Raw genomic sequence first — 24,271 nt, forward strand, 5'->3', positions numbered from 1 at the left:
ACGGCCCTGTCTGCTCATTCACCCCTCCGCTCACAGCACCCAGACCCGCACCCACACGGGTTGGCCACTCAGTCAGTATTTGTTGGATGGAGAGAAATCACCATCCACGCCTCGGCCTCCAGAAGCTGGGCATCGGTGGCAGCTCCAGCTGGAGCTCAGTGTGTCCGGCCCTCTCTTAAGACACCCAGACCACTGCTGCCCGCTCCCCCTCCTCCATCCCCACGGGACCCCTGGTGGAGGCGGGTGAGGCTGGCTGGGCTCTGGTTCTTATGTCCCTTCTCCAGCCAAAATGGGGGCAGGAGTGGGGAAGTGTCCCCCGCTCCCCGCTCCTTCCCCAAAACTCTCACATGTAATCACTTAGGCTGCCATAGTCCTAGAGGACACTTGAGAGGTTGTCACGCAAGCCTCCCCTCCTCAGCTCTGAGCTAGCTGAGAAATAGACACTGGAGTTGGAAAGGGGAGAAGAGAAGCCTTTTATGTCCAGCAAGCCAGGGCTAGGGGCTGAGCGCTGACCCCCCCAACTCCCCCACGGCCCTACCCTCCACCCCCACCCTCTGCCAGCTGCTTGCTGCCCCAGGCCCAAGTCTGCCCTACAGGCAGGTTCTCCCACTGCTGGAGGGTCAGGGCAGCAGCGGGACAGAGAGGCTTCCCTCCTGCTGGCTCCAGTTGTCCAGAGCAGCCTCAAGGGTGGGAGGCAGGAGGAAGGGCTTCCTGGAGGAGGCACCGGGAGCCCGACTGCTGTGGACTGCCTGTGTGTCCGTGCTGGGTCAGGCGGAGGGAGGCTAGGGCCCTGCAGGCTCACTGGTATTGGTTGGAGGTGGACGCGGTGTTGCAGCGGCTGCGGGACATGTCCTCGTACACCACACACACCGGGCTCTTGTCCTTTGCGCAGCAGAGTCTCTGGACCTGAAAGAACGCCGGAGGTCTCCCTCTGGGGCTGCTGGCTCTGGGGCACCCTGTCTTCCAGGCACATTCCCTTAGGAAGCTTTCAGATTTCTGGGGGGCCTGGGTGAAGCCAGGTCATGAGGGGCCTCGGCCAGCCCCCCAGGTCTCTGAACTGCTCAGGCCTGGGCGAGGGGGCAGGCCAGGCCAGGCTGGGGGGCAGCAGCCGGGAGGTAGAGGGTGGAAGTGACTCAGCCTCCTGGCCCTGGACAAGGAGGGGCCCCTCTGGCACAGAGAACGTGGAGCTGGAGGCGAGCGGTGGAGGAGGGGGCCACGGCCAAGGGACCGGGGCAGAGCTGACTGCTTCCCGGCCCGTCTCCCTTAGCCCTCCCATCCCATCCCACCTCCAGCACACATTTGCCCACAGATTACATCCCCACTGGCCTCACACTTGCACTCACATGCACATTTGCATATGCACACGCATGCACACGGGCTCACACACGTGCCCTCCTTCCCTCCCTGCTCTCTGAGAGGAGCCGGCTTACAGGGATCAGGCGGCATCTGAAGGTCACACTGACCTGTGTCCTCAGCACACACACAGCCCCCAGCCCCAGCCCGACGAGGAAGAAGCCCACAGCCAGGGCGATCGGGAGGGCGAAGCGCATCAGCTGAGCCTCCTGGCACGTGTCCACTGCCTGGGGCAGTTTGTCTGGGCAGAAGGAACAGAGAGAGGCCTTTGGCAGATGGGGAAGTTCATGAGAGCCTTCGGGGTTCAGGACAGGGCAGGGCTCTGGAGTGTGTGTGTGTGTGTGAATCCAGGGGGCCTCCTGAAGAGGGGGTGGCTTGAGCTGGAAGGAACATCTCAAGTGAGTTTGGAGGGAAGGTCCCCAGACAGGGGCATGGAGGCCGGGCTGCCCAGCAGGGAGGCGGAGTGGTCCCAGGGGTGGCACAGTCCCTACCTGTCACCACGACCAAGGTGCCAGGGCCCCAGACCTCGTCGCCCATGATGGCCTGGCAGGCGTAGGCGCCGGAGTCCGCCAGCTGCAGACGGTGCACGCTGATCGTTAGGTTGTGCTGCAGCCCCGAGAAGGTGATGCGGCCCCGGAACCGCTTGTCCACAGTGGGCTCCCTCTTGTCTTCGTAGTAAATCACATTGCTGGGCTCGGGCCACCTTTGCTTCAGGTAGATGCCGAGCAGAGGCCCAGGGGTGGCGCAGGTGATGTTGATGGAGCCCCCCTCCACCGCGACCGTGTAGCGGGGGGACTGCCGCACCTCTGTGAGGAGGACCTGCCGCTGTCACCACTGGCTCGGCCAGAGGGGCAGGGACCCTCCTCTGGTCAGGGCACGGTGGCAGGGTGGAGGCCCCTTGAGACAGTCCACTGCCACATGTCACCACGGATGAGTCACCCCTCGGAAGCCTGGGAGCAGCTCATGGTGCCAGCACCCCAGGCTGTCCTCGGGTTCTGAAGGGCCCTGGGGGTCAGGGGATGTCGGCGCTGGGGCCTCTTCCGTCCAAAGCAGTGAGCCCTTCGCTGAGAGCTCCGACCACTCTCCCCAGCGCTACACCTTTCCCCTCTTAAATGACAGCTCTGGGGAGAGCCGGGGGCACCGTCCTGTTGGCCTCTCTCCTCCCAACGCTGACTGCCTCGGTTTCCTCACCATTTACAGGCACCTGAAGCCAGTGGCTCTATGGGGGAGGGACATCCTGGCTTGCCTGTGGGACACCCAGAAAGGGCCCTGGTCTGCCCAGCCAGGACCAGGAGAACCGGCTTCTTGGCGCAAACATAATCTAAACATCAGCTTCTCAGCAAACGAAGTCCTGCAGCTCTTTTTGCAGGGAGGGGGCACGAGGACTGTGCCTGCCGAGCCCCTCATCCCACCTTCAGAACTACTCTCTACCTTTCACTGCAGAACTTCCTACAAAAGGCAAACGTTCTCACAGGACGAGGCTGCTTTGCTGGTCGGAGAAGGGAAAGCCCCCAGACATGCAGGTAAAGAGATTCAATCTCGGGGCTTCCGCAGCCAGACATCACCAAAGGTCCTGATGCCGCTTGTTTTGGGACTTGTGTCCAAGTGTCGAAGGCCGGGCCTGACCTCTGGAGGGGCTGCTCCGAGAGCAGGCATCTCGGACCACCTGCTGTCTGGGAAGGAGCGTCCCCAGGCGGGGGCTGCCAGAGTGGGAGCACTAAACCCTATGGGCGGTGCGGCAGGGGACAGGGTGAGGGACAGTCAGGAAGGGCTTACCTTGGGCAGCCAGGTTGCAGGCAAGCACCAGGAGTAAGGGAAGCTGGGGGAGCCCCAGGAGCCTGGCCATACTCGCTGCTGGGGGCAAAGGGCAGGGCTCCCTTTCACGGGGCTGTCGAGACTCTTCCTGTCTGCAGTACCCAATCGCGTGGCACCACCTGGAGGCGGTGCGTGAGTGAGGGGAGGGGCTGCGGGGGAGAGAGGGTCGGCCCTCTTCCCCTCCCCCGCCCCTGCCCATCCTGCTGAGCGCCCACAGGTGGACCCCGGTCCGGTCCGGTCCCAGTCCTCCGCCCCTGCCGCATCTGCAGAGTGCCCATCAGGGAGAAGAGAGGAAGGGGAGGCTGGGGGTGGTGACCAGGAGAAATGCGAGGGGGCCCCTGCCCAGCTGAGGCGAGAGGTCAGGCTCCAGCTGCCCTGCCCTCTGGTTTACTTTCTGTTGGGACCTAATTTATGCCCAGAAACTTGGAGTAAGTTAGCCCCACAGCATGGGGGCTGGGGGTGGCCGCACGGAGCCCCACCTCCGTGCAACCGTAGAGAGGGGGCCGGGCACGTGCCTAAGGCTTCGGCTGTGCTGCCGGAGCAAGCGGCTTCCGATTCTGTTTCCTGTGGATGCAGGGGCCGGAGGCAGCTCAGCCAAACCACGTGATCAGCCCCCAGGGCAGAGGGAGACCCATGCTGGGCCCCTGACCCCAGGGGCATGGAGGTCCCTGGGAGAGAGACCTACTCTGGGGAACCAGGAGGTGCATTTCTCTGTCCCCAGGGCTGCCACGGGTCAGATGGCCAAGACTGGCGCGTTGGGGCCCAAAGCCACGTGTGGGTGTGTGCACAGCTCACACGTGGACCTGCAGTCCTGAGCTGTTTCCTCCCTGGAAGGTCCTCCATTGGCCAGGTTGCTCCTGTCTGCTGATGGCTGGGAGTCCTGGGACGTGGGTGGGGTTTGGGGGTGGGACTGTTCAGGTCTGAGGGGCTGACAGCCTCAGGCAGGGGCTGCTCTCTTGCCTGCAGATCCTCCTTGTGTGAGGGACGTATCTGTTTGAGAGGCGGAATCTTGCCAAAGGCCCCGAGGGTCCTTGCAGGTTGTTGGCAGGAGGTGATGAAAGCACAGGGCTTGAGGAAAGAAAGGCCTTCCTAATCCCATTCTTTGTTCATCACCAACACCCCTGGGTGCCTGTAGTGCCAACCCTGTGCCGGGAGCAGAGGGTAGAACGGACAAGAGGCCAGGGGCCTGGACTGGCCTCCAGAGACAAGTGGACCTAGGGCAGGATGCGCAGTGTGCCAGGGGAGGGGGCTGAACTTAAAGGAGCCGTAGGAGTAAAGGACTGAGGAGGTGAGGGAGGGTGATGTGGTACCTGGGAACAGTGTTCCAAGCAGAGGGATCAGAGGTGCATGATCCCTGCGGCCAGAAAGTGCCTGGTGTGCTTAATAGTCTGAGGGGGCTCAGTGTGGCTGAGAAGGGGGTACGGAAATGGGAGGCAGGGTCTCTAGAGCATTACACAGACCCAGAACTAAACTCCTTTTAGAGAAATCCTTGAAAATACAGATAAGCAACAAGTAGAAGATAAAACTGTCGAAGACCTAGACTCAGCATTTCCTTCGAGGTTTCCTGCCTACATGTGTCCAGTGACTTCTGTGAGCACCCCCCACAACATCAATGTTAAAATGACCTTTGATGTGACTTTAGGTGCATCAACACTTCCCGTCTGATTCAGGCAAAATGGAATAGATTTCCACGGCCCCGGAAGCACAGAGGTCCCAGGTGCCGAGCCCGTGGTGTCTGCTGGGCCTGGCCCAGCAATCCCACGGCGGGAACCTCACCCTCACTCAAGAGACGCAAGTGCAGCCCATCCTGGACCTGGAGCCAGGCGCTGGCCAAGCTGCGCCTGTCCGCCTGTGAGGCCGTGGTCACAGGCACCGGCAAGGTCTCCAGTGTGGGGTCCTTCGCGGTGAGCCAGGCCCGCCAGACACCTGCGTCTCCAGACGCCTCAGGACTTTTTGGGGCTTTAAGACTCGAAGCAGCTTCTGGCAGATTTTTATTTTTCCCATTTGAAAGTGTGTTTCTCTGCTCAGTTGGTGATTTGCTCATTGGTTTAGTTTGCTCAGCCTAAGGGCTGGCATTATGGATGTTTGCAACGCACTTGAATGCAGCACTTCCAGAAGAATCCTCTCTTTTATCACCCTATAGGTACCTTTTAAGAATATGCTCAGTGGAGTTACATGGTTTTGATTATGAAGATATCTGGCATCAACAGATTTGGGACCTGGAAGGGCCAGCGGGTAGGCGGGGCGGCGTCGGGGGAGGAGCTCCGCGGGAGACGTGGGGGGAGGTGGGCACAGATTGCGCCAGCAGCCATGCATCGGCCTGGATTCCAGAGGGGCCCCTGCAGCCAAAGGCTGCTGCACCCTTGAGCAGTGGCAGTGGGGCCAAGCCGCCTTCTCATGCCCCGAACCCCTGCATCTTGGCCCCCACAGCTGCTGGCAGGAGGGTCCCCAAAGCTTGTTCTTGCTCATAGTCCAAAGACAGGAGTGTGTCCGCAATCAACCTGAGATGCCAGAACGCCAGACTAGAGTGTCTCCGAGGTAACTGTGGGGTCCAGACACCTGGCAGATTCCTGCTCTGAGGCCCCTCTGCTCCAAAGCCCCTCAGGTGCCCAGCTGCTGCCCTTAAAGATAACAGAGAATGCTGCTTTCCTAACATACCTGCCTTAGCCAAGAGAACGACCGTCTTCACGATGCCCGGACGCCTGGCCACCAGGGCCGGTCACAGCCCCCTACAAAAATCATACCCCCTTACCAAAATTCCTGGCTCTACCCTTCCACGCCCCACTCCCTTCCCTGCCACTTGAACATCAACCAGCCAGAGAACTGCGCACGAGCTGATCACACATGTTGTGACCCCTTGGTTCCTGGTGTGACCCTCCCTGATTAAAGACCTGGGCAACCGGAGCTCAGAGCTCCCACGGGCACCCCAGTCTGTGTGGCCCGCTGCGATCTACGGCAGCGTGCCTACTGAACTCCTTTCCTGCTTTCACCCTTGTCTTTGGTACATTTTTTTACCACCCAGTCCCACGGTGGTCGCAGCAGCAGCATGGCCCTCCTGCCCAGGGGAGGAGCCAGGCCCCCAGGGGCGGGAGAGGGTCCTGTTGGGTCCAGTGCTTTGGAACGTGAGATTTGTGCAGTTCTGGCCACAGGAGCTGCTGCAGAACCCTCCGTGGCGTGTCAGGGAGAGGCCAGGATGCTTTAGGCCTCTCCGTCCTCCCCCTGGTCCTCCCCTCCCCTCCCCCCTCGGTGCTGCACAGTGTGGAGTCCAGGGCCTCCTCATCCGGGGAGGGAGTGAGGGACGAGAGCTGCACACAGACACCTGTGCCTACAGACGCACAGGCTCACCTGCAGACACCCCACCACCCACACTGCCTAGGTCCAGCCCCACCCCCACCCCGCCCTGCTGTCCTCCAGGGTGTCCTGGAGACGGTGGGGACCTGGCAGCCCGGCTGGGAGCTGGTACCTGCAGGAGCTTGTAGAGCTTCAGGACACCATGCCTTCTGCGCCAGGCTAACATGCAGGCCAGTGGGAAGACCAGGGCGACCAGGGCAACCAGGGCGACCATGACGAGGATGAGGACAACCGCCTGGCCTGTGCCCTCAGGATCAGGCCTGAGCTCCCTGAGCAGTGTCTCCGGGCCTGTGGGGAGTGGGCGGGGCCTCCACCAGCTGCTCACTCACAGAAGCCACCGCTCCCTTGGGGCACCCTCAAGGGGGCACCACCTCCGCCAGGAAGCCCAGGGGCAGGAGAGTGGGGGGAGGGGTGCACAGGCTGGGCACGGGTGCCAGGCACAGAGGGCGGGAGTGTCAGGGGGAGACCCGAGGGGGCTTCCTAGTGGGCACCTGGGCGCTGGCCCCTCTTCTGTACCCCAGGATAAAGACAGAAGCACCTACCGTAGGAAGGTGTGAAGAATGTGTCTTGGGGCTCTGCCAAAGAGACATACCGGGCCAGTTAGGGGTTGCCTGCCCAGGGTCAGCCCTGACGCAGCCCCTCCGCCCCAGGTGTCAGATGAGCCCTGGATACAGGAGTGTGAAGGCCTCACTGGGATCCCTTCCCAGGGCGCAGCCAGGCCGGGGTGCCCTTCTCAGCCCCTCCTACTGCCCCTGGTTTCCAGAGCTCAGGGCAACCATGACTGCATTGGAACCAGGTGGGGGCAGGCAGAGAGCCAGGGGTGGTGGAGACCGGGGGCGTTTGGCAGCAAAGGAAGGAGGGAGGGGAGGAGGTTTGGAGGGAGGGAAGGGCCCGGCAGTCTGTGCAGACAGGGGAGGGGGCCCAGGGCATGCGTACAGGGGCTGTCCCGGGGAGAAGCCGGAGGGGCACAGACGTTGCGGGGCGGGGGGGGCTGCTGCCCTATGCGGACCCTTCCCCTGGCTCTGGGCACGTCAGGTGGGCAGGAGCTCCTCCTCCCTGGCTGCAGCCCCGGCCCCTCCCCTCACCTGAGACGTTCAGGGTGGTGATTTCAGAGTTTCTCTGGTTTCCCGTAAGAATCCAGCGGTACTGCCCTGCCTGGGCGTCCTGGGCCTTTTCAATCACCAGCTGCGCCTGGCCTCCTTGAACCCAGAGCCGCCACCCATCCCGGGAGAAGTCTCCAGGGGCCGGCTCACTGAACACCAGCTGCCGGCTCTCTCCACGGTAGGTGCACAGGGTGATGTTGATGTGGGAGAAGGGGTTGGAGATGTTGCAGGCCATCACAGCTGACTCACCCCTGGACACGGAGACCACGCCCTCGGTGCAGCTGGGGCTGTCCCACTCTGTGTGGGGGGACAGCTGCATATGTGGGGCCTGGCTGGGCCTCAGGGTGCTCACTGGCGGCCCCCCCCCCCCCGGGCCCCTGACATTGCCTAGGGCCTGGGCCCTCCCTGGGGTCCCTGACATTGCCTGGGGCCTGGGCCCCTCCTGGGGTCCCTGACATTGTCTGGGGCCTGGGCCCTCCCTGGGGTCCCTGACATTGCCTAGGGCCTGGGCCCCCCAGGGTCCCTGACATTGCCTGGGGCCTGGGCCCCCCCTGGGGTCCCTGACATTGCCTGGGGCCTGGGCCCTCCCTGGCCTGACCTAGGTCTCTCCTCCCCCTACAGCTCCCCCACCCAAGGGGGAGCGCCCCTGGCAGAGTGGGGCCGAGAGCCTCACCTGTGCTCTCAGCACTGCCGGAGGCAGCCAAGAGCAGGAGGGCCCAGAGCATCCTGGGGACGGGGAGCAGAGATGCCAGGGTCAGCATGGCTGGCGGGAGGGGGGTGCAGGCCTCCGGATCCCTCGTCCTCCTCACTGGTCCTTGGGACGCTCCCTGGAGGAAGGAAAGCCGGTGGGTCAGAGGCCCCTGGGCTCCTGCAGAAGCGAGTGGGAGCTGCCACCGCCGGGCCAGGCGGGCAGGGGTCCCCGAGCTCCTCAGGACCAACTCTGCCTGGTGCCTGAGCCCCGGCCCCACCAGTCTCTGCAGCTTCGTGATGTGCTCGGTGGGGCTCCTGTCAGACAGATGAGAACCATGCACGAGACAGGAAACAAGCCACTGGGAGACAACCCTGTTTACACTGCAGCATTAGCCTTCGGTTTGATACACAATGAGCAAAACTGCCTGAGCTGTGCGTCCTACGGAGACAGACGGGTCGTGCCGCACGGAAGCTCAGGCAGCCGCCCGAGCCTGACTCCAACCGGAGATCGCCGCGGACGCCCCCAGCCCCTCTCCCGTTCTCGCACGCCGAGGCTGGACACCTGGGGACGCCCGGCCCGCTTGCCAGATTTGCTCTTATCAACAAAAGCGGCCTTCCTGTGGAACTCGTGGGTTACAGGTCCTGGAAAAACGGGACTTTCACGTCCTCTGAAAAAAGCGCCCATCTCAGGTTTCCAGTAAAGTACCCTGATTACCCTGATTAGTTTGAACTATTTAATTTAAACTAATGAAGCTTTGATTAAATAATAATAATAGTAGACTTGTTTTGCCCCCCAGTTTGTGCTCCTGGGTGAAGCCTGCCCCAGACCCTCACACACGAACCCCTCCACGCTTCCCCAGCCCCCAGCTTTCCCCTCCCTCGGGTCATCAGGTACAAACCCCAGACATTGGAGGGAGCATTTTGGGGTCATGTTCTGTGTTCCTCTGTGCCTGTTTTGCGGTGCTTTATGGGTTAGGTCTGGCTCCCCGGACCCCGGACCGTGGACCCCGGACCCGGAACGCTTAACTTGGGCCCTTCCGCACGGCTCCCAGTGCACCTCCTCGCCCCCGCTTTTCCAAGTGACACCGGCTGCTGTGTCTCCCAGCTGCCGGGGGGTGAGCCGGCTCATCGTGCTTTTTGGCCCTTTGGGTTTTCACGTTGCCACTGCCTTTGCAAACCCTTTGCCCACTTTTCTGGGACAGTCTGTCTTCTTACAGGTTTATGAGACTTTCGTGCCATAAAGAAACAAACCGTCATCCGTGATCATCTTTCCTCCCCAGCTGTTTCTGGAGTAAACAGATTTGTTTGGTGTTCTGGCGTTTGTCATCCTGTCTGTCTTTTCCTTGAAAACCTCAAGGTTTTGTTTCAAAGTGTTTTTTGTTTGTTTAAAGTGTCCTTTTAAAAAGGCCACCCAGATTGTTGCAAATCCACAATGGCCAAATTTTATCTAGTTTTCTGTTCAAATCTTGAAGCCACATCAATGTCACTTTGCAAGTGGCGTGTGACAGGGTCCATTTTGCTTCCTTCCAGAAGGAGGGAAGGGGGTGCCCAAGGCATTTGAGAGTGAAGCCCCCATCCCCTCCGGCCGAGGTGCCCCCACCACATGGGACCACTGAGGACCTGCCGGCGGCATCTCCACCCCGGACGCGGCCGTGGCACGCGTCCAGGGAGCTGTGTTATCCGCTGTGTTTCACCCGAGGGAGGCGGCTCCTCTGCTGCTCTGTTTAGCTTTCCCACAAGAACATTAACCCAATTTTAACCAATATTTTTAGAATCAAGAATTTGGTGATTGAGTAGGGGAGTGGCTGCCCCGATCCTGCCCAGATTCGCTCGGAATAACACAGACGAGGCTGAGATTTCACAACGGGACGCTGTCCAGCGGCAGCCTTTCTGATTTCGCTGCCTGTCAGCGATCACCTGGATGGGGCATAAACAGCTCATCACCACTCAGTGCTGCTGGGACCCTTAGGTGGGTGGAAGGTTCCAGAAAGAGGGGTCATAACTTTCTTTACTGGGCCTTTTCCTGGCACCTCAGATAAGATCTGCTCAATCCTTTTCCTGAATATTTTTACAAAATAGTAACTCTTCTTAAATTGGGAGGTTCTGATACACAGAACGGTATCAGAACAGCTGATACCCCAGGGCCCAGCGGCGCCCTTCTGGTGGTGCACAGTGACCCCAGGCCCCCGAAGGGAGACGCCTGTGCAGACCCGGAGGAAGCCCTGGGCAGGACCGTCAGCCCTCCAGTCTCCTTCTGCCTTAAGAGCAGAACCGTCTCCCGATGCCCCCCCACCAGCCTCTCTCTGCCCTGCCACCCCCACAGCCTTTGGCCCCCACAATTCCCCGGCCTCCCGACGTGGGTCCAGGTACCCCGTCGACCAGAAGGCAGGCCAAGTTCTCCCCTGACCAGAGGTGCGGGAGGACATAATCCCTGGGGGTCAGCGGCCTGGCCTCCCTGACCCCCAGGGCTGGAGTGGGCAGGTGTCCTCACGGCCACATGGAGGACTCATCCCCAGGGCACCAAAGCAAGAATGCTACCTGAGCGCGGGCGGTGCTCCAGGAGCGGCGGCCCCTCCACAGTGTGAGTGACAGAGCATCCTGCGGGTGGCCTGGCCTGGGTATCCACTGAGCGGCGCCCCCAGCCCTCTGTCCACTTATTTCCACCACGTTCCTCACACGTGAACTTGGGACTTGGCAGGAGGCAGGCGTGCTCTTCTGGGAGAGGGGCGCCCAGGGCTCTGTGGGGTCCAGAAGGAACCCCTCCTCACACATTGTCCTGACTGTGGTCAGGTGTTTTTCCTTCCAGTGACTCTAGGGTCTTGTTTCACACTCCGAGTACACTTTCCGGGATGTTGTTTGAGAATAAATGAACGGTTGGCCTAGTTCACAATCCTGGACCGTTCAGGGCCTCACTCCACGTGGAGCCTGGATGGCCCGGCCTGGTGGAGCCACCTCCTCTCTGGAGGCCGCTACAATCTTACTTCTGCTCCCCGACCCCTGCGAGGCTCACCCTCGCAGACACACACACACTCAGGGCCTCCCACATGCTCTGCATTCAGAAGGTGTTCAATCCCTGTGGACCTGCTCAGGCTCCCCACTGGGGCCGTCCTGTGTCCTGTGAAGGCTGTGGTCAGTCCCCCACAGTGGACCCTGGGCAGGAGCCGCAGCTGAGCTGGGGGGGTCAAAGGTCAGCCTTGGTCCTCATCTGGACCAGTGACACGGAGAGGGGGTGACCTCAGCAAAGGTGTGTTTATGTGGCAGGTGCTGACTTGGCTGCTGGACTTTGGGAGCAAGAGGAAAGTGAAAGGAAGCAGCGGGCTGGGGTCCAGAGGTCAGCCCAGGGGACAGACGGCCACCTTCTGCAGCGAGGGTGCAGCCCTCGGGGAGGTGTGCAGGGCTCCCCATCAGTCAGTCCCACCTGGCCACCCTCTGCCCCCGGGACTCCATATTGTGTCTGCCTGTGAGGGACTCTCCTGTGATGCTGGCTTCCAGCCTCCCTGCCCAGCCCCAGCAACCTAACAACTGTTCCACGTTGACTCATAGTTTTAAACATTATGATTTAATTTAGCCTCACCTGTGGTCATTAGCTGTGTGTTTATACACGTGCGTCTCACACACTATGAAATGACCAGAAAACAGGTAAACCAGGAGGTGCCACAGACCCCCTGCCACTGCCCTGTGGGGTATGACCTACGGAAAGGTGACCCTTGGCCATCCTCTGTCATGTTGTCCCAGAGAGGCTGGAGACTGCTGACAGTATGGGCTCCCAGACAGGGCTGGCTGGGGCTCCAGGCTCTTCCTCCCACTGCCCAAAGCCCCCAGTCTCCTCTGAGCCTTCTCCCGGCTCTGGGGGGCTCTGTCCTCAGACACAGGCACCCCTCAGTCACTCTTCACGGCTCCCTGAGGTCCTCCTCGCTGGGAAAGCCCCTGGATGCTTCCAGAATCCAGATAAGGGGACACCTGGGTCACATACTCCCTGCCCCCAAACTGCTCCCATCTTGGGCCGGGCTCCTTACCGTTAGGGGCTAGAGCCTAAGGGCTGGGGGTACCTCCAGCCTGAGGTAGACCCTCTGAAACCATGGACAAGTCTTAATTCAACTGAACCAAATCTGTAAAATGGAGGCAAACTTCCACCTCATAGAGCACAGGAAGGGCTGTCTGCAAAGAGTGGGACTGGAGGCAGAGGGGCTGGACCGCAGGGGGAGGGAGCACCCCGTCCTCAGGCGCATTCTGCCACCCTGATCTGTCTGGGGTTCTGCTGTTGTCTTACTTTTAAACATCAGTATGTTCTGTGCAATATTTGGGACATACTTGTATTTCAAAATGATTCATTGAGGGGAGGGTATGGCTCGCATGCCTGAGGTACTGGGTTCAATCCCCAGTACCTCCACTGAAAAATCAAATAAATAAATAAACCTAGTTACCTCCCCCTGCAAAAAAGAAAAGAAAAGAAAAAAAATGTATTCATTAACTGAAATTCAGGTAGGTCTGTAAGTCTGCAGCTGAACACTGCCTGAATCTTCTGACTTCCCACCAGTGCTGCAAAGGACAGGGAAACCGGAGAGAGGGAGGGCCAGAGCACAGCAGCGAAGTGAGGACCGAGAAGGCAGAGGCTCAGGTGTGAGGCAGGAAGGCTGGGTGTGTGAGCAAGAACTGGAGCGGCCTGGAGACTCCTGGAACTGGGAAAAGCAGAGGCAACAATTCAGATTTCTCTCAAATCACCAGGCCAGGAACTGGCATCTGCACAGACTGAAATGCCGCCATGCAGTCACTGGGGAGCGGATCCCACGTGGAGTCAGCGAGACGTCTTGGGACGCGCACACCGTTGTCAGCACCTTGTGCTGCCATGGGTCCTCGGGGAAGCTGAGGCAGCAGGTTGTTGGAAATGAGGTGCCAAGTGGCCAGGTACATAGGGGCCCTCAGTCGGCAAGGACCCCCACCCCACAGCACCCGAGAGCAGCCTGCAGCTTCCCCATCTGCCGCAGGGGCTCAGGTAGCACCCACTTGGCGGATTACATGGGGAGGTGAGCCTGGGCACCCTCTCCCCAACACTGGAGAGGGAGGCGACCAACCACCTCCAGAGGACAGCTGCAAAGGCGCCGAGCCCCACCCTGGCTCAGAGGGACGAAATGCTCCAGTCCTGGTCCCTGCTGCTGGGGCCGCGAGGGGATCCCAGCTGGGCAGTAAGTCCTCCAGGCCTAGGGACTGAGCCCGCAGCCCTTCCCGCCTCAGCCGCATCCAGGCTGTCCACCCCGGGTGGCTGCCTCTCGCGCGCTCTGCTCCGCTCCGCTCCGTTCACAAGGCACTTCCTCTGAAAGCCCTTCTCCCCCTGCCCGGGACCCTGCATACCCCCACCACCTTCACTTCATAGTCCCTGGGGACAGGAGGGCCTCCCGGGGGCTCTGGCTCCACAGGCATGGAAAGTGGTTTCCAACTGCAGATCATTAACCAGCAGTGGGCGGGGAACTCATTGTAGTGGCTGCTGCAGACAAACCAAAAACGAAAGGGGAGCGCAGGAAGGGGCCGCTGGGGCCCCACCACCACCTGAGGGCAGTCTCAGGGGCTTCCTTTTGTTCTACGAGTGTTTGTGAGTGAATTGAGCTGCGAGTGAACGAGTGTGAGAGTTCACGCGTGTGCGCCAGCGCCCCCGGAGCACTCGCAAGTGTGAGGGCATCGCTGCTGGGCCTGGAGTGGGCGCGGGGGCAGGAGCGACTCTGTCCGGACGGGTGTCCCCGGGAGTCCGAGCTGCCACCTCCCTGCCCCTCCAAGAGCCCAGCCCGGGGACGCCCCGCAGAGACGCAGTTCCCCACCGCGACGCGAAGCCCAAGTCCTTCCCCGCCCGCGGCGCGCCCTCGCGTCCCCTTGCGCCCCGGCCCCTGGCTCTCGGACCCCGGAACTCCAGCCGCGTCTCGCGGGCAAGAGGCCGTCAGCGCGGGAGGGGGTCCGGGGGTTCCGCGCTCCGCGGTCCCCACCCCGGCCGCGCGCACCTGGGCGCACGGACCCGCCCGACACCCGGAGCCCCGCCCCGTCCCTGGAGCCCTCTCGCGGCGGTCCCGGCCCCCTCGTGGCCTCCCGGCCCGGCCCGCGCGCCCCTCGCCTGCGGCCGATCCCCTCACCTGCAGCCCCACTCCCGGGGCGCGCGGCTCCACCACGCCCGCAGTCGCCGCTGCTCCCTGCGCTGGAGACGGAGGAAAACTTAAGGATCCCAGGGCGGAGCCAGGGGAGGAGGCGCGGCGGGAAGGAGGATCCTGGATCCGCGCACGCGAGGTGCAGCACCCAGGTCCCAGACGCAGGAGGAAAACCCCAAGTTATAAGAAGTCACTCGAGTTTCAAGAACTGCCTGCCCCAAATTCACAGAAAACGTTTACGACTTTCTTGGTAGTAAATTCCTTATTATGTTTTTATCAGAAGCGCCGCAATAGACGAACGAAGGGTCTGCGGAAAGTAGGAGGCGCCAATGCCTGGAGATCTCTACGCTCAAGCTCCGTCAGAGCTGGCGCTTCTCTGGGGAGCTGGGTGGGCTTGCTTCCCTGCGTGCGTCAGGGGACCACAGCGAGTCCCCTCCCGTGGGCACACCCAGGGCAGAGCCTTGCCCATTGGGAATCGTCAGGGTCCAAGGCTGAGTCGTAGGAAACGCAAACCGAGTCCATCTGGACGGGGCTGGGGGCTCAGGCAGGAATCAGGGGCAGTAAGGAGCAGGAGCCGGTGGTGAAGAGTGAGGTTAACCGCCCCTTTACTTGCTGTTGAGAGGAAGGAGCCCCTCCTCCCAGCCCCCTCCCCACAGGGGGTCCTGCGGGTGGGCTTGGAGACACACGTGGAGGAACTCAGTGTCCTGAGGGCGCACCTGTGTGAGGTGTGAGGGTGGAGGGGGGCTGACAGGTGCCGAACTCGCAGACGCGCGGCGGCGGGGAGTTCATCACGGGGCTCGCACATTTCTCACTCACGGATGCCTTGGGTGCTATCATGAAAGTCGCCAAGACGTAGGTTTCTCTTTCAGTCTCCGAGAGTGGGGAGTGGGGGGAGGACACGAGTGTTTCTTGGGTGTGGAAGGGTGGAGGTGTTTGACTCATTCTTTCTTGGGCTCTGGTCTCCATTTTTCAGGCTGCTGGCTGGGAGTGGCTGTTGTGGCCTTTACTCCTGAGTCCTTGCTCCGTGTCCAGGCTCACCAGCTCTGGGGGGCTCGCCAGCCGGGTCCAGCTTCACTGCAGCCCAGGAGGCAGCTGCTGGTCCTTCATTCACTTGTTGCCATTCCCCACTGACGAACCCGCTTACACACAAGCCTCCAGCCTTCATCTACCTCTTGGCAGAAGGCCCAGGCGCAGTCTGTGTCCCGTGAGCTTCCACCTGGGGCGTATGCAGGGCCTGGCCTGGCTTTCCCTGGGGGAGCAGAGAGGCTCGGAGAGGGAGACCCGGTGGCGATGCTGCGACGGGGAAGGGGGGGCAGGAGAAGGTGTTTGTCTCCATCCAGAGTGACTGGGAGGGCCCTGGGCAGGGTCGTCCAGCATCAGACCTGCACTTCCAAAGCCCACTGGAAGGCAAGGGTGGGGGGTTGGGGGCAGCGAGTTGGGAGGTCCTGACAGTGATTCTGGGGGTGTCAGTGGTAGCGTGGGGAATGCTTGGAGGTGCATGGAGGAGGGAGAGCCCACAGATGGTGGTGGTTTGGATGTGGGGTGATGAGTCCTGGAGCCCTGCAGTGCCAGCCAGGTGGCATGTGGGCCATTCCCTTCCACTCAAACCCAGGGTGACACACTGGCAGTGTGCAGAGTAGGGCAAGGGACAAAGAGGTGTTTCTGGGCCCCCGGGGGAAGGTCCCACAGGCTGTGGACCCGTGGGTGGGCAAGTCCTTGCCAACAGGCAGTGAGCGGTGCTGGGGTGGTGATGCCCCTTTTTCATGAAGAAGGAGGAAGATGCAGAGCTGAGGTCAGGGAGCCCTTGAATTTTGGGGGTGCAGAGGAGGGGCCTAGACTGGACAGGACAGAATGTTCCAGTTACCCCCAAGTAGAGTGTTTAGAACCTACGAGGTGGTCAGAGGGCGAAAAGGGCCACCTCTCCAGCTGAACTCCAGGCCTGAAAGTCAACCAACAGCCTGGCGTCTGGAGCCGGGCAGAACAGGACAAAGTCCTACTGGACGTGTTACACGGGCAACCTTTGCCTGCTGCACAGATGAACTCGAAGCTGGTCGTCCTTGTGGGAAGATGGCACCAAGGTCAATGTGAAATTCCAGCCCCCCACAGAGGGGCACAGAGGCCAGGGTCCCCGGGCCCACCCAGAGGGCCACGCGACACTAGAGACAGGGCTCACAAAGGACCTGGCCTGGGGACTGAAATGCCACACCCATGTCCCCGGTGCCCGCCCCCTGTACCCATACCCCCCGGGCTAGAATGAGGGGTGGCTTTCTGAAGCCACCTCCCAAGTCAGCCTTTCTGTTCCCTCCATCCAGCCTCACCCCCACTGAGGGTCTCTCGAGTGGTGGGAGGGTGTCCTGGGGTGGGGGCAGATCAGGCAGGAGGGGAGGAGTGTCCCGCACCCTGAGGGGCCTTGAACGTCAGCTGAGGGCTCAGAGTCTCCCCGTGAAATGGGAAATGGGATCCCACGGGGATCTGTAAAGCATTTGTGTTTTTGAAAGTGAAACCAGTTTGTTTATGTTGAAAGCAAACCACTGAAACACCGTAGGAAGACAGGATAAAGTGAGCTGTGCCGTGTCTCCTTGGGGCCTTGTCCACCTTGCAGAGGTGGCGCTCGTGGGCACGACCTCATATGACGTCCCAGTTCTCTGTGTGCGTACAGACACGTGAGCTTGTCCAACACGGGCAGCCTTCCCGTTTGAGGCTCTCCAAGGACCCGGTCCTCGGGGGCCCTGGGCTCCCATGCTGCCTGCCCGGCTCTCTCAGGACTTCCTTCCTCGAACCTCGGCTCCCGCCGCTTCATGTGAGAGATGGAGTTTCATTTTCTTTCTGTTCCAGGCATTTGTAGATTTAAGTTACGATTTCCTGTCTAATGAAAAAAGTACTCAGCAGCATATTTGTCATATTCCCGAAGTGCTGGCATGTTTGTTTTTTTGTTTCCAACTCGTCACTTCATTCTCTGGGTTCCCTCACTTTGACAGGATGCCATTTCGAGCCTCAGTTGTCACACGCACACACAGACATGCACGTCAACTGTTGCAAACACCTCGGGGTCCTGGAGATGTCCGCTGTCTCTGGAGTCCCTCCCATGGATGTGCTCAGCGGGAGGCGCAGACCCTTCGTGTACTTGCCAACTTTTGACGGCGACCCCAGGAGGGTGGGCTGGAGTCTGATGGAATCATAGGCAGTGTGTTGTTCTTCTGAAATGGCTGCGTCCCCCCAGCATCTGGGTATTTTGTCCTGAGCTGCCCCACCCTTCCAAGCTCTTGGGTTTTTATTGTCTTTATAACTCCATTTTAGAAAGAATCACGTTTTTAGTATTAGCCCTTCCTAACCGAGACCTAGATAATGCCTTTCCATTATCTGAATGCTCTTTGACTTTCCTCAGAATATGATAAAGTTTCATTTATAGAAGTGCTTCGCGTTTCTTACTAAATTTGGGGTGCTTTGTTGCCCTTCAGAGAACGTGAAGTAGCCCGGCTCTGCCGGTGCCCGTGAGTTGGGAACGAGGGGGGCTCCAGGAGTCCCGGACGGATCCCCCACGATGGGCTGAGCCCACAGCTCCACAGGGTCCCTGCTGGTTCCGTGCCACCCAGTCCTGGGCGCAGGCCGGGCCACAGCTGTTTGGACACTCTCCTCTCCTCTCTGGGGACAGGCCCGGCCGGTGCATCTCGATGTCACCTTCCTCAGGCGGCACCAGGGATGGAGATGGGGCAGGAAGCAGCTCTGCCTAGAAGGGCGGGCTTCGTCAGGCAGGGTGGGCGGCCCAGCACGCTGCCTCCATCAGCATGCCAAGCAAGCCCTCTGCCGCTTGAGCTGTACCCTCCCCGCCAACAGCAAACATTTGTGGGGGGCTGCGTGGGGGCCAGCACCAGGAGGGGCAAGGCTGGTGCCCCAGCCCCCAGGAAGTCCTGGGACCCGCAGCTCCGGGATGGAACAGGGCGGAGGTTCACAAAACAATCCGAAGTCACAGCCCTCAGAGCAAGTTTCCTTCTGAGTCACACTGAGCAGAAGCGAGGCCCCCATGGCCAGCGTCCCTGCTCCCTGGCGTCACCCCAAGTGCCCCCAGAGATGGCAGTGCGGGAGCTGCCACCCCTGCACCCTGTCCTCTCCCTTAACCATTGACCTCCATTCCCAGAACTACCCGAGAATCGGGACACTGCCCTGGGAAGACACTAACCCCAAGCCACACAAAGGGCAGGCCGGGGCCCTGGGACCGGCTCCCTCTGATCCTGGAGGAAGGCTCTTCCCGCGGGAACAGGAGGGAGTTTCCATCCCGGAACTAGCAGTTCTAACAAGAGGAACCGCCTCAGCTGTCTCATCCCTCAGGGATGAGGGGCAGGGGCTGGGAAAGACCTTCCCCAGGCACTGTTTGAAAATGGTCACCGAGGGGGAGGGCGGGCCCTGGGGTGTGTTGTGAGGAGGGGGAGGGCCGGCCAGGTGCTCACTTCAGGTTGCTGCTGACAGGAGGCCCTGGTGCTCCTGCCACCACCTGCAGGTCTAGGGAGAAGCAGAGGGTCCGGCTGGGGAAGCTCCTGTGACATCAGCTAATTGGCTCCAGGCTCCACACTCAGCCCCTGTGCATGGAGGTGTCTGGTGTGGATGGCGGGGCTGCGGTGAAGCCATGACATGTCTGACAGGTGTCTGGGCACCCACAGAAGCAGGTGGCCAGACCCCAGTCGTGCAGACAGCATCGTCCTAATTTCATTTTAAATACTGACAAAAGAAATATTCACATATTGAGATGTAGGGAAGTCATTCTGGCTTATACGTGAGTTAACTTGAATTTCATGCTAACTAAAAACAGCCTGTTTGTGGCTTATCAAACATACATTATCCATCTGCTTCAATTATTAAAGAAAAGGGCACGTTGACCAGCAGTAAAGAATGTCCATGTTAAAAACAAAGATTCAATGCCCTCTTTCCGGGGCACCAGTGCTGGTCCTCCTTTGATGGCAAGACCCCCGTCCCAGGTTCCAGGGCCACGCTGACTCGCCGGGTATGTGCAGGTCTGTCTGGTTTTTTTGGAACCTTGAAGGAATGTAACCCTGACTTGTCTAATGTTCTTTGTCCTGACAAGACCTAAAACTGTGCTGGAAACCACACTTCTCCAGAATGGTTTCTCAGAGTCACCTGGAAAGCGGGCTTCCAGGCTAGTCCGCGGTTTGCCTCCAAGAAAATTGTTTTCTATTCTTATTATTGCTTGTTTACGGGGTTTTTTCGTCAACAGTACCCAGAGACATACAAACTTCCAGGAAAGCTAGGAGTACGTGAGCTGTTGTTAAGGGTTAAGTCAGAGTCGGGGAAATACAAGCTTTTGTAGTTTCTTCTACTTTTGTTTTCCTCCAAAATTTCTCCAATGGGCATGTGCTTAAATGATCGGGGCGGGGGGGGGAACTGTTCTTCAAGAATAAACAACAATTTTTATTAGATTAAGGAGAGAGGGATTATTTGGCAGAGAAAGGACAGTAGGGCGACCCCACAGGGCTGACTCTGGGAGGCTGTCCCCAAGGCCCCGGGGTGGTGGGGGGAGCTGCAGGGAGGGGCTGAAACACCCCTGGGCTCCAAACGTGAAACCACGGGTCTTCCGAAGGCCATCACCCCCCCACACACACACACCCATGCAAGGCCCTTCTCAGGGGAGGGGCCGTGGGGCCCTGGCACTGTCCCGCTGCCCCTCCAGGGCGAAGCGTCACCTCAAGGCCATCTGGGAGGGGCGGGGGCTCCCAGGGACTCCCAGGTGGTCACCAAGACCAGGGGCCTCCCTGCAGCCTGGGTGGGCCCAGCCCTGCAAATGAAAGAAGAGAAAAGAGTGTTTTGCTCAAGATCCAATTCTGCAAAGAGTAACCCGCGGCAACTGCTGACCCGCAGTGCACCCTGCGCTCCAGATGGGAAGTGAAAGGCAGTAAGGAAAGGGTGCTGTGGGCTGGGACAGCAGCCCTTAGGTAGTTAGAGGGGTCGCAGGAAGAATTTTAATGAGCCCAGCTGCTCACATCTTCCCACACAGAGAGCTCCACAGCTGCTCCCTGGCGACGTCTCTGCTCTGCGTCTAGCAGTCTTTTACCAAGTTGTGGGCTTGACAACTGTGCTCCCTTCGGAAGGTCACACATGGGCAGGCCCCCCAGCCCCGGGAGTGGTTCTCTCAGATATTCTGAGCAGCCATCTTCCTGTCTCCCTCGCCTCACAGCTCTCATCAGTCCTGTGGTTTTTTCCAGCGGACAAGCCCCCGCCCCAGAGGGGTTCACTCAGCCTCCAGCAGGGGCTGGATGTTTCTGGGGGCCCCCTCTGCCCCCTGGCCTGAGAAGGTTAGCTCTCAGTGCCGAGACATTTCAGGGCCCCCCACCCCACCCCCCAGGGGGTTCTTCCTTCCTCTACATCCTTGTTTAACCTCTGACCTCTTCTTCTGGCCCAGGGCCGGACCCAACAGGCCTGAGGCCACCAGGGTCTGAGACTGACAGGGGATTGAGATCCGGGACAGGGACAGCCCACATATTGCCAAATGACCAGAGGGGACCCAGGGGAGAGCTGTGAGCAGGAGACTGAACACGGGTGGTCAGAGCCCCTCGAGCCAGCCCCGGGGACAAACGCAGCAGCACAGGCTTCAGCTGGTCAGCACATGCCTGTCTTGGTCCCCGCATTCTGGAATGTGCCAGAGCCGGCCGGAGAGGGAGGCCCACGGACGGAGGGCAGCGCTGAGCCCACTGAAGGGCTAGCGGAGATGCTGCCCAGGCTGGGTGGAAGCCCCAGCAGACCGCACGCCGGGCTGGGCTCCCGCAGGCTGGGAAGGGCGGGGAGAGGCACCATCCTGGCCGGATCCCTGCTCTTCCGGGTGGACAGACACCCACTGTTTGTATACAGTAGGTGCTCAGTGAGCGCTGCAACAGCCAAGGGTGCCCTTCGGGCAGAGGAAAGGGTATTCGCAGCACCTCTCCCGCCACCCCCTCTCCTGCTCTGGAGGCCAGTGTTTTCTGGAGAATTCTGAGTCCCGCCAGCTTCGTAAAACACACAGGATGCTCACAAAACTCACTGTGTTGCTGTTCGGGACAGAACCTCGGGACTTGGCAGGTGGCATGTGAGTGAAGGCCCCACACCATGCGGTTTACCTGGTGCCACGTCGGGGACGGAGCGCAAGCAGAGCGTGGAGCCCCAGCAGCAAACCCAGCCGTCAGGACGCTGTCACCACGGCCCTTACTTTCCCGTGAGCGCTTCCTGGCTCACCTTAAGTCAGTCTGATATTTTCAGCTTTTAGTGTCTTTTATTTTAGGTGTGCTTCTCGCAGAAGTTGTGCAGCAGATTTTTATTTGTCCGTTTGTTTGTTTTTTAAGCCAGCCAAGATGTTCTCTGTGCATTTATAAGAAGCTTTACTTCATTCATAGTTCCTGTTGTTACCTGGATATTACACATCCTATTTCTATACTTCTGGCAGATACTCTTAAATTTTAAACAAAGCAAAATCAGTAATACTTAGAAACTATATATATTTGAATATATTCAAAACGACCGTCTCGGAGCCTGGTCTGTGGGAACGAGGGCCCCCAACAGCCAAAGCGCTCGGGAGCCTCTGAGACGCTGACCCACACGTATTAACCATGTTCTCCAGGTTAAATCAGAATTTTACGTCTCCAGTTACATTAAGATAAAACCCAACCTGCATCTCCCTCCCCCATCCTTTTCCACATGGAGTATGTGCGACTTGGTTTCCATTCTGCTGTTGGATTTTCACCGGCTCAACTGATGAAGGTTTGAAAGAACATTTAGAGGTAAAGGAATGTGGGGATTGTCGTGACTCAAGGACCAGACTGACTGGGAACCGAGGAAGTTGCCCTGCATCTGGAACCCTGGTCACCCTCGGTCATCCCTGTCTGGCATCCTGCGTGGGGGGGGGGCACTGGCCCCGGGTGGGAGGCTGTCCTGTCTCGAGCCGGGCTGGTGACTGGGCAGAGGCCCACGGAGCAGCCCAGCCTTCTGACTCTGTGCCCAAGAGCGCGGCCCTGCTGGAGAGCAGATGTCTGGGAGGTGGGCGAGGCGCTCTGCTGGGGTTGGGGTGGTGGCGAGTGGCAGTTCCGCCTTGCTTTTCCAGGAATTTTCACAGTTGGCCTGCGTTTCCTCACAGAGTGGAGCCTCGTCAGTGTCTGCACAGAAGGGCTGAGTCAGCCACACAGCTGCTTCCTGCTGCCCCTTCCCGTGGGCCCACTGCGCTGCCCGAACGGCCCCCAGCTTCTTTCTACGAGTCTCCTAGTGCTGTTTCTGGGAATGGGGCTGTCCGTGGCTCTCACCCTAAAATCAGAAGGAGCTGGAAACATCGGGGCTTGATCTGCTCAAGGATACAGGAGCCGGGCGTGGGGACCTGGCCTGGCTGGGGAGGCCTTCTGGGTGGCTGCTGTCCGGGGAGGGGTCCCATTCTGCACTGGGACCCGTGTTGGCAGGCCTGAGTCGGGGGTGCCGGCCTGGGGCCCAGCTCACACTGACCAGACCCTCATCACCCGAGGCTGGTTCGCAGGCGCTACCTCCATGAACACACATGCCCTGCCAGCAGCACCCCTGCCCAGGCTGCCTGTGCTCTCTGCCTTGGAAGAGGTGTCTACACGGGGGGCCTCGCGGTGGTGGCCTGGGGGGCACTCTGTGGAAATGGGGGCCTCCACAAGTTCCCCGGTCCTGCTCAGAGGTGCCTCTGCAGGGGGCCTGTGCCACCAGGTCGCTCAGGGGCCTAGGCAGGCAGAGTGACAGCGCCGTCTCCACGCAGCTCCAGAGACCCACCCTGGGGCTCACCCGCCTTGGCCGCCAGCATCCGCGTCGCGTCGGCAGGGCAGCTCCCGGAGGGTGGGGGGGCTCCTCGGCCACTTTGCCCCGTCTCCTCCTTCCAGCCCAGATCGACACTTTGTTCTCTCAACAGACATCAGTATAACCTGCATTCACCTTTTTCTTTTTCCTTCTTTTGTTTAACCTGTACCCAAACAGCTTTGAGACTCCGGCAGAGTGACTTCACCTTGGAGCCACAGTGTGGGTGGGGGGCCAGCTGGAGTCCCTCAGGCCTGGGGAGGTGTCCCCAAAATTTTGTCATTTCGGGGGCGCACTAAGCACTTTCGTGACCCCCTCTATCCCAGGCTCAGCCTGTCCCAGGGGAAGGAGACTCTGGGGAAAGTGCCTCTTCCCCCCAGACCACCAACTTCTCGGCCTGCCTGTTTCTCGCCAGCCTCTCCTGAGCGCCCCTTCAGGGAAGCCTCAGTCACCTCAACCCTAAGCCGTCTTCTCCATGACCTCTGCCTCACGGGCCCCAGATCCCCAGCTTAGGTCTTGCTGCAGGCCGTGGAGTGGGCGGGATTTTTACACTTTTTAAAATGGGGTTTGAACCAGCGACTAAGCCATCTGAGTAGCAGATCGAGGAAGGAGCGAGACTGTGTCCTGCTACCACGTTCCTCCATATCCTTCCCGAATTTGTGGAAATGAAGACACAGAGAAATCTGTGTTCTCCCCCCTCCCGCTTTATACACGTCACTCAGTTGCCTCTCACTCACCAGCTCTCCTGGAGACCTCCCTGCCCCCGAGAACACGCACACAGCCCGCCGCCTGTGCCGCTGTGCACGGCCCCACACCTGCACACACCCACGCGGACGCTGGCCAGCACGGGGTCAGGTGCACACACACAGTGCACCCCCTGGAGCCGGGGGCCGGAGGCAATCACTGCTGGCCTGGCATCAAACTACAGATAGAGCTCCGTGGCAGGTTTAGGGTTAAAAACTGTCGGAAGAACTTTTATTTTTAAATTAGCCCCTGCTGAGGGGACGGGGTGGAGGGGGGTGCTCTGCTTGTAAATACAGGAGAAGACACTAGATT

General features: G+C 60.0%; 2 protein-coding genes across 7 annotated transcripts; both read right to left on the reverse strand.

Moving 5' to 3' along the window:
* Positions 1–449: 449 nt before the first annotated feature.
* Positions 450–3,262, reverse strand: CD7 (CD7 molecule). The gene is made up of 4 exons (XM_010950629.3): positions 3,130–3,262; positions 1,845–2,159; positions 1,464–1,594; positions 450–906 (listed from the first exon to the last, which is right to left on the reverse strand). Exons 1-4 carry the CDS (start codon positions 3,197–3,199, stop codon positions 799–801), a joined length of 624 nt encoding a protein of 207 aa, XP_010948931.2. The 5' UTR covers positions 3,200–3,262; the 3' UTR covers positions 450–798.
* Positions 3,233–14,731, reverse strand: SECTM1 (secreted and transmembrane 1). 6 transcript variants are annotated; one of them, XM_074344072.1, is made up of 7 exons: positions 14,429–14,694; positions 8,296–8,449; positions 7,605–7,919; positions 7,062–7,094; positions 6,632–6,807; positions 5,827–5,897; positions 3,233–3,287 (listed from the first exon to the last, which is right to left on the reverse strand). In XM_074344072.1, exons 2-6 carry the CDS (start codon positions 8,381–8,383, stop codon positions 5,832–5,834), a joined length of 678 nt encoding a protein of 225 aa, XP_074200173.1. In that variant the 5' UTR covers positions 8,384–8,449; positions 14,429–14,694; the 3' UTR covers positions 3,233–3,287; positions 5,827–5,831. The 6 variants fall into 6 exon arrangements, with proteins under 6 accessions (XP_074200173.1, XP_074200172.1, XP_074200170.1 ...); XM_074344071.1 differs by lacking the exon at positions 3,233–3,287 and adding an exon at positions 5,142–5,669 and having other exon boundaries at positions 14,429–14,693; XM_074344069.1 differs by lacking the exons at positions 3,233–3,287; positions 5,827–5,897 and adding an exon at positions 5,142–5,809 and having other exon boundaries at positions 14,429–14,693.
* Positions 14,732–24,271: the final 9,540 nt, after the last annotated feature.

This window comes from Camelus bactrianus, chromosome 16, assembly GCF_048773025.1.
Source record: "Camelus bactrianus isolate YW-2024 breed Bactrian camel chromosome 16, ASM4877302v1, whole genome shotgun sequence".
Taxonomy (NCBI): Eukaryota; Metazoa; Chordata; class Mammalia; order Artiodactyla; family Camelidae; genus Camelus; species Camelus bactrianus.

Excerpts from the sequence above, each read along its gene's own strand:
- CD7 (XM_010950629.3), bottom strand. The coding sequence starts at position 3,199 with ATGGCCAGGCTCCTGGGGCTCCCCCAGCTTCCCTTACTCCTGGTGCTT. Across the intron at positions 2,160-3,129 it reads CTGCAACCTGGCTGCCCAAG|AGGTGCGGCAGTCCCCCCGC; the intron begins GTAAGCCCTTCC and ends TCCTCCTCACAG. Across the intron at positions 1,595-1,844 it reads CACCTTGGTCGTGGTGACAG|ACAAACTGCCCCAGGCAGTG; the intron begins GTAGGGACTGTG and ends CCTTCTGCCCAG.
- SECTM1 (XM_074344069.1), bottom strand. The coding sequence starts at position 8,383 with ATGCTGACCCTGGCATCTCTGCTCCCCGTCCCCAGGATGCTCTGGGCC. Across the intron at positions 6,808-7,061 it reads ATTCTTCACACCTTCCTACG|GCCCGGAGACACTGCTCAGG; the intron begins GTAGGTGCTTCT and ends CACTCCCCACAG. Across the intron at positions 5,810-6,631 it reads AGCTCTACAAGCTCCTGCAG|CATTCTCTGTTATCTTTAAG; the intron begins GTACCAGCTCCC and ends TTAGGAAAGCAG.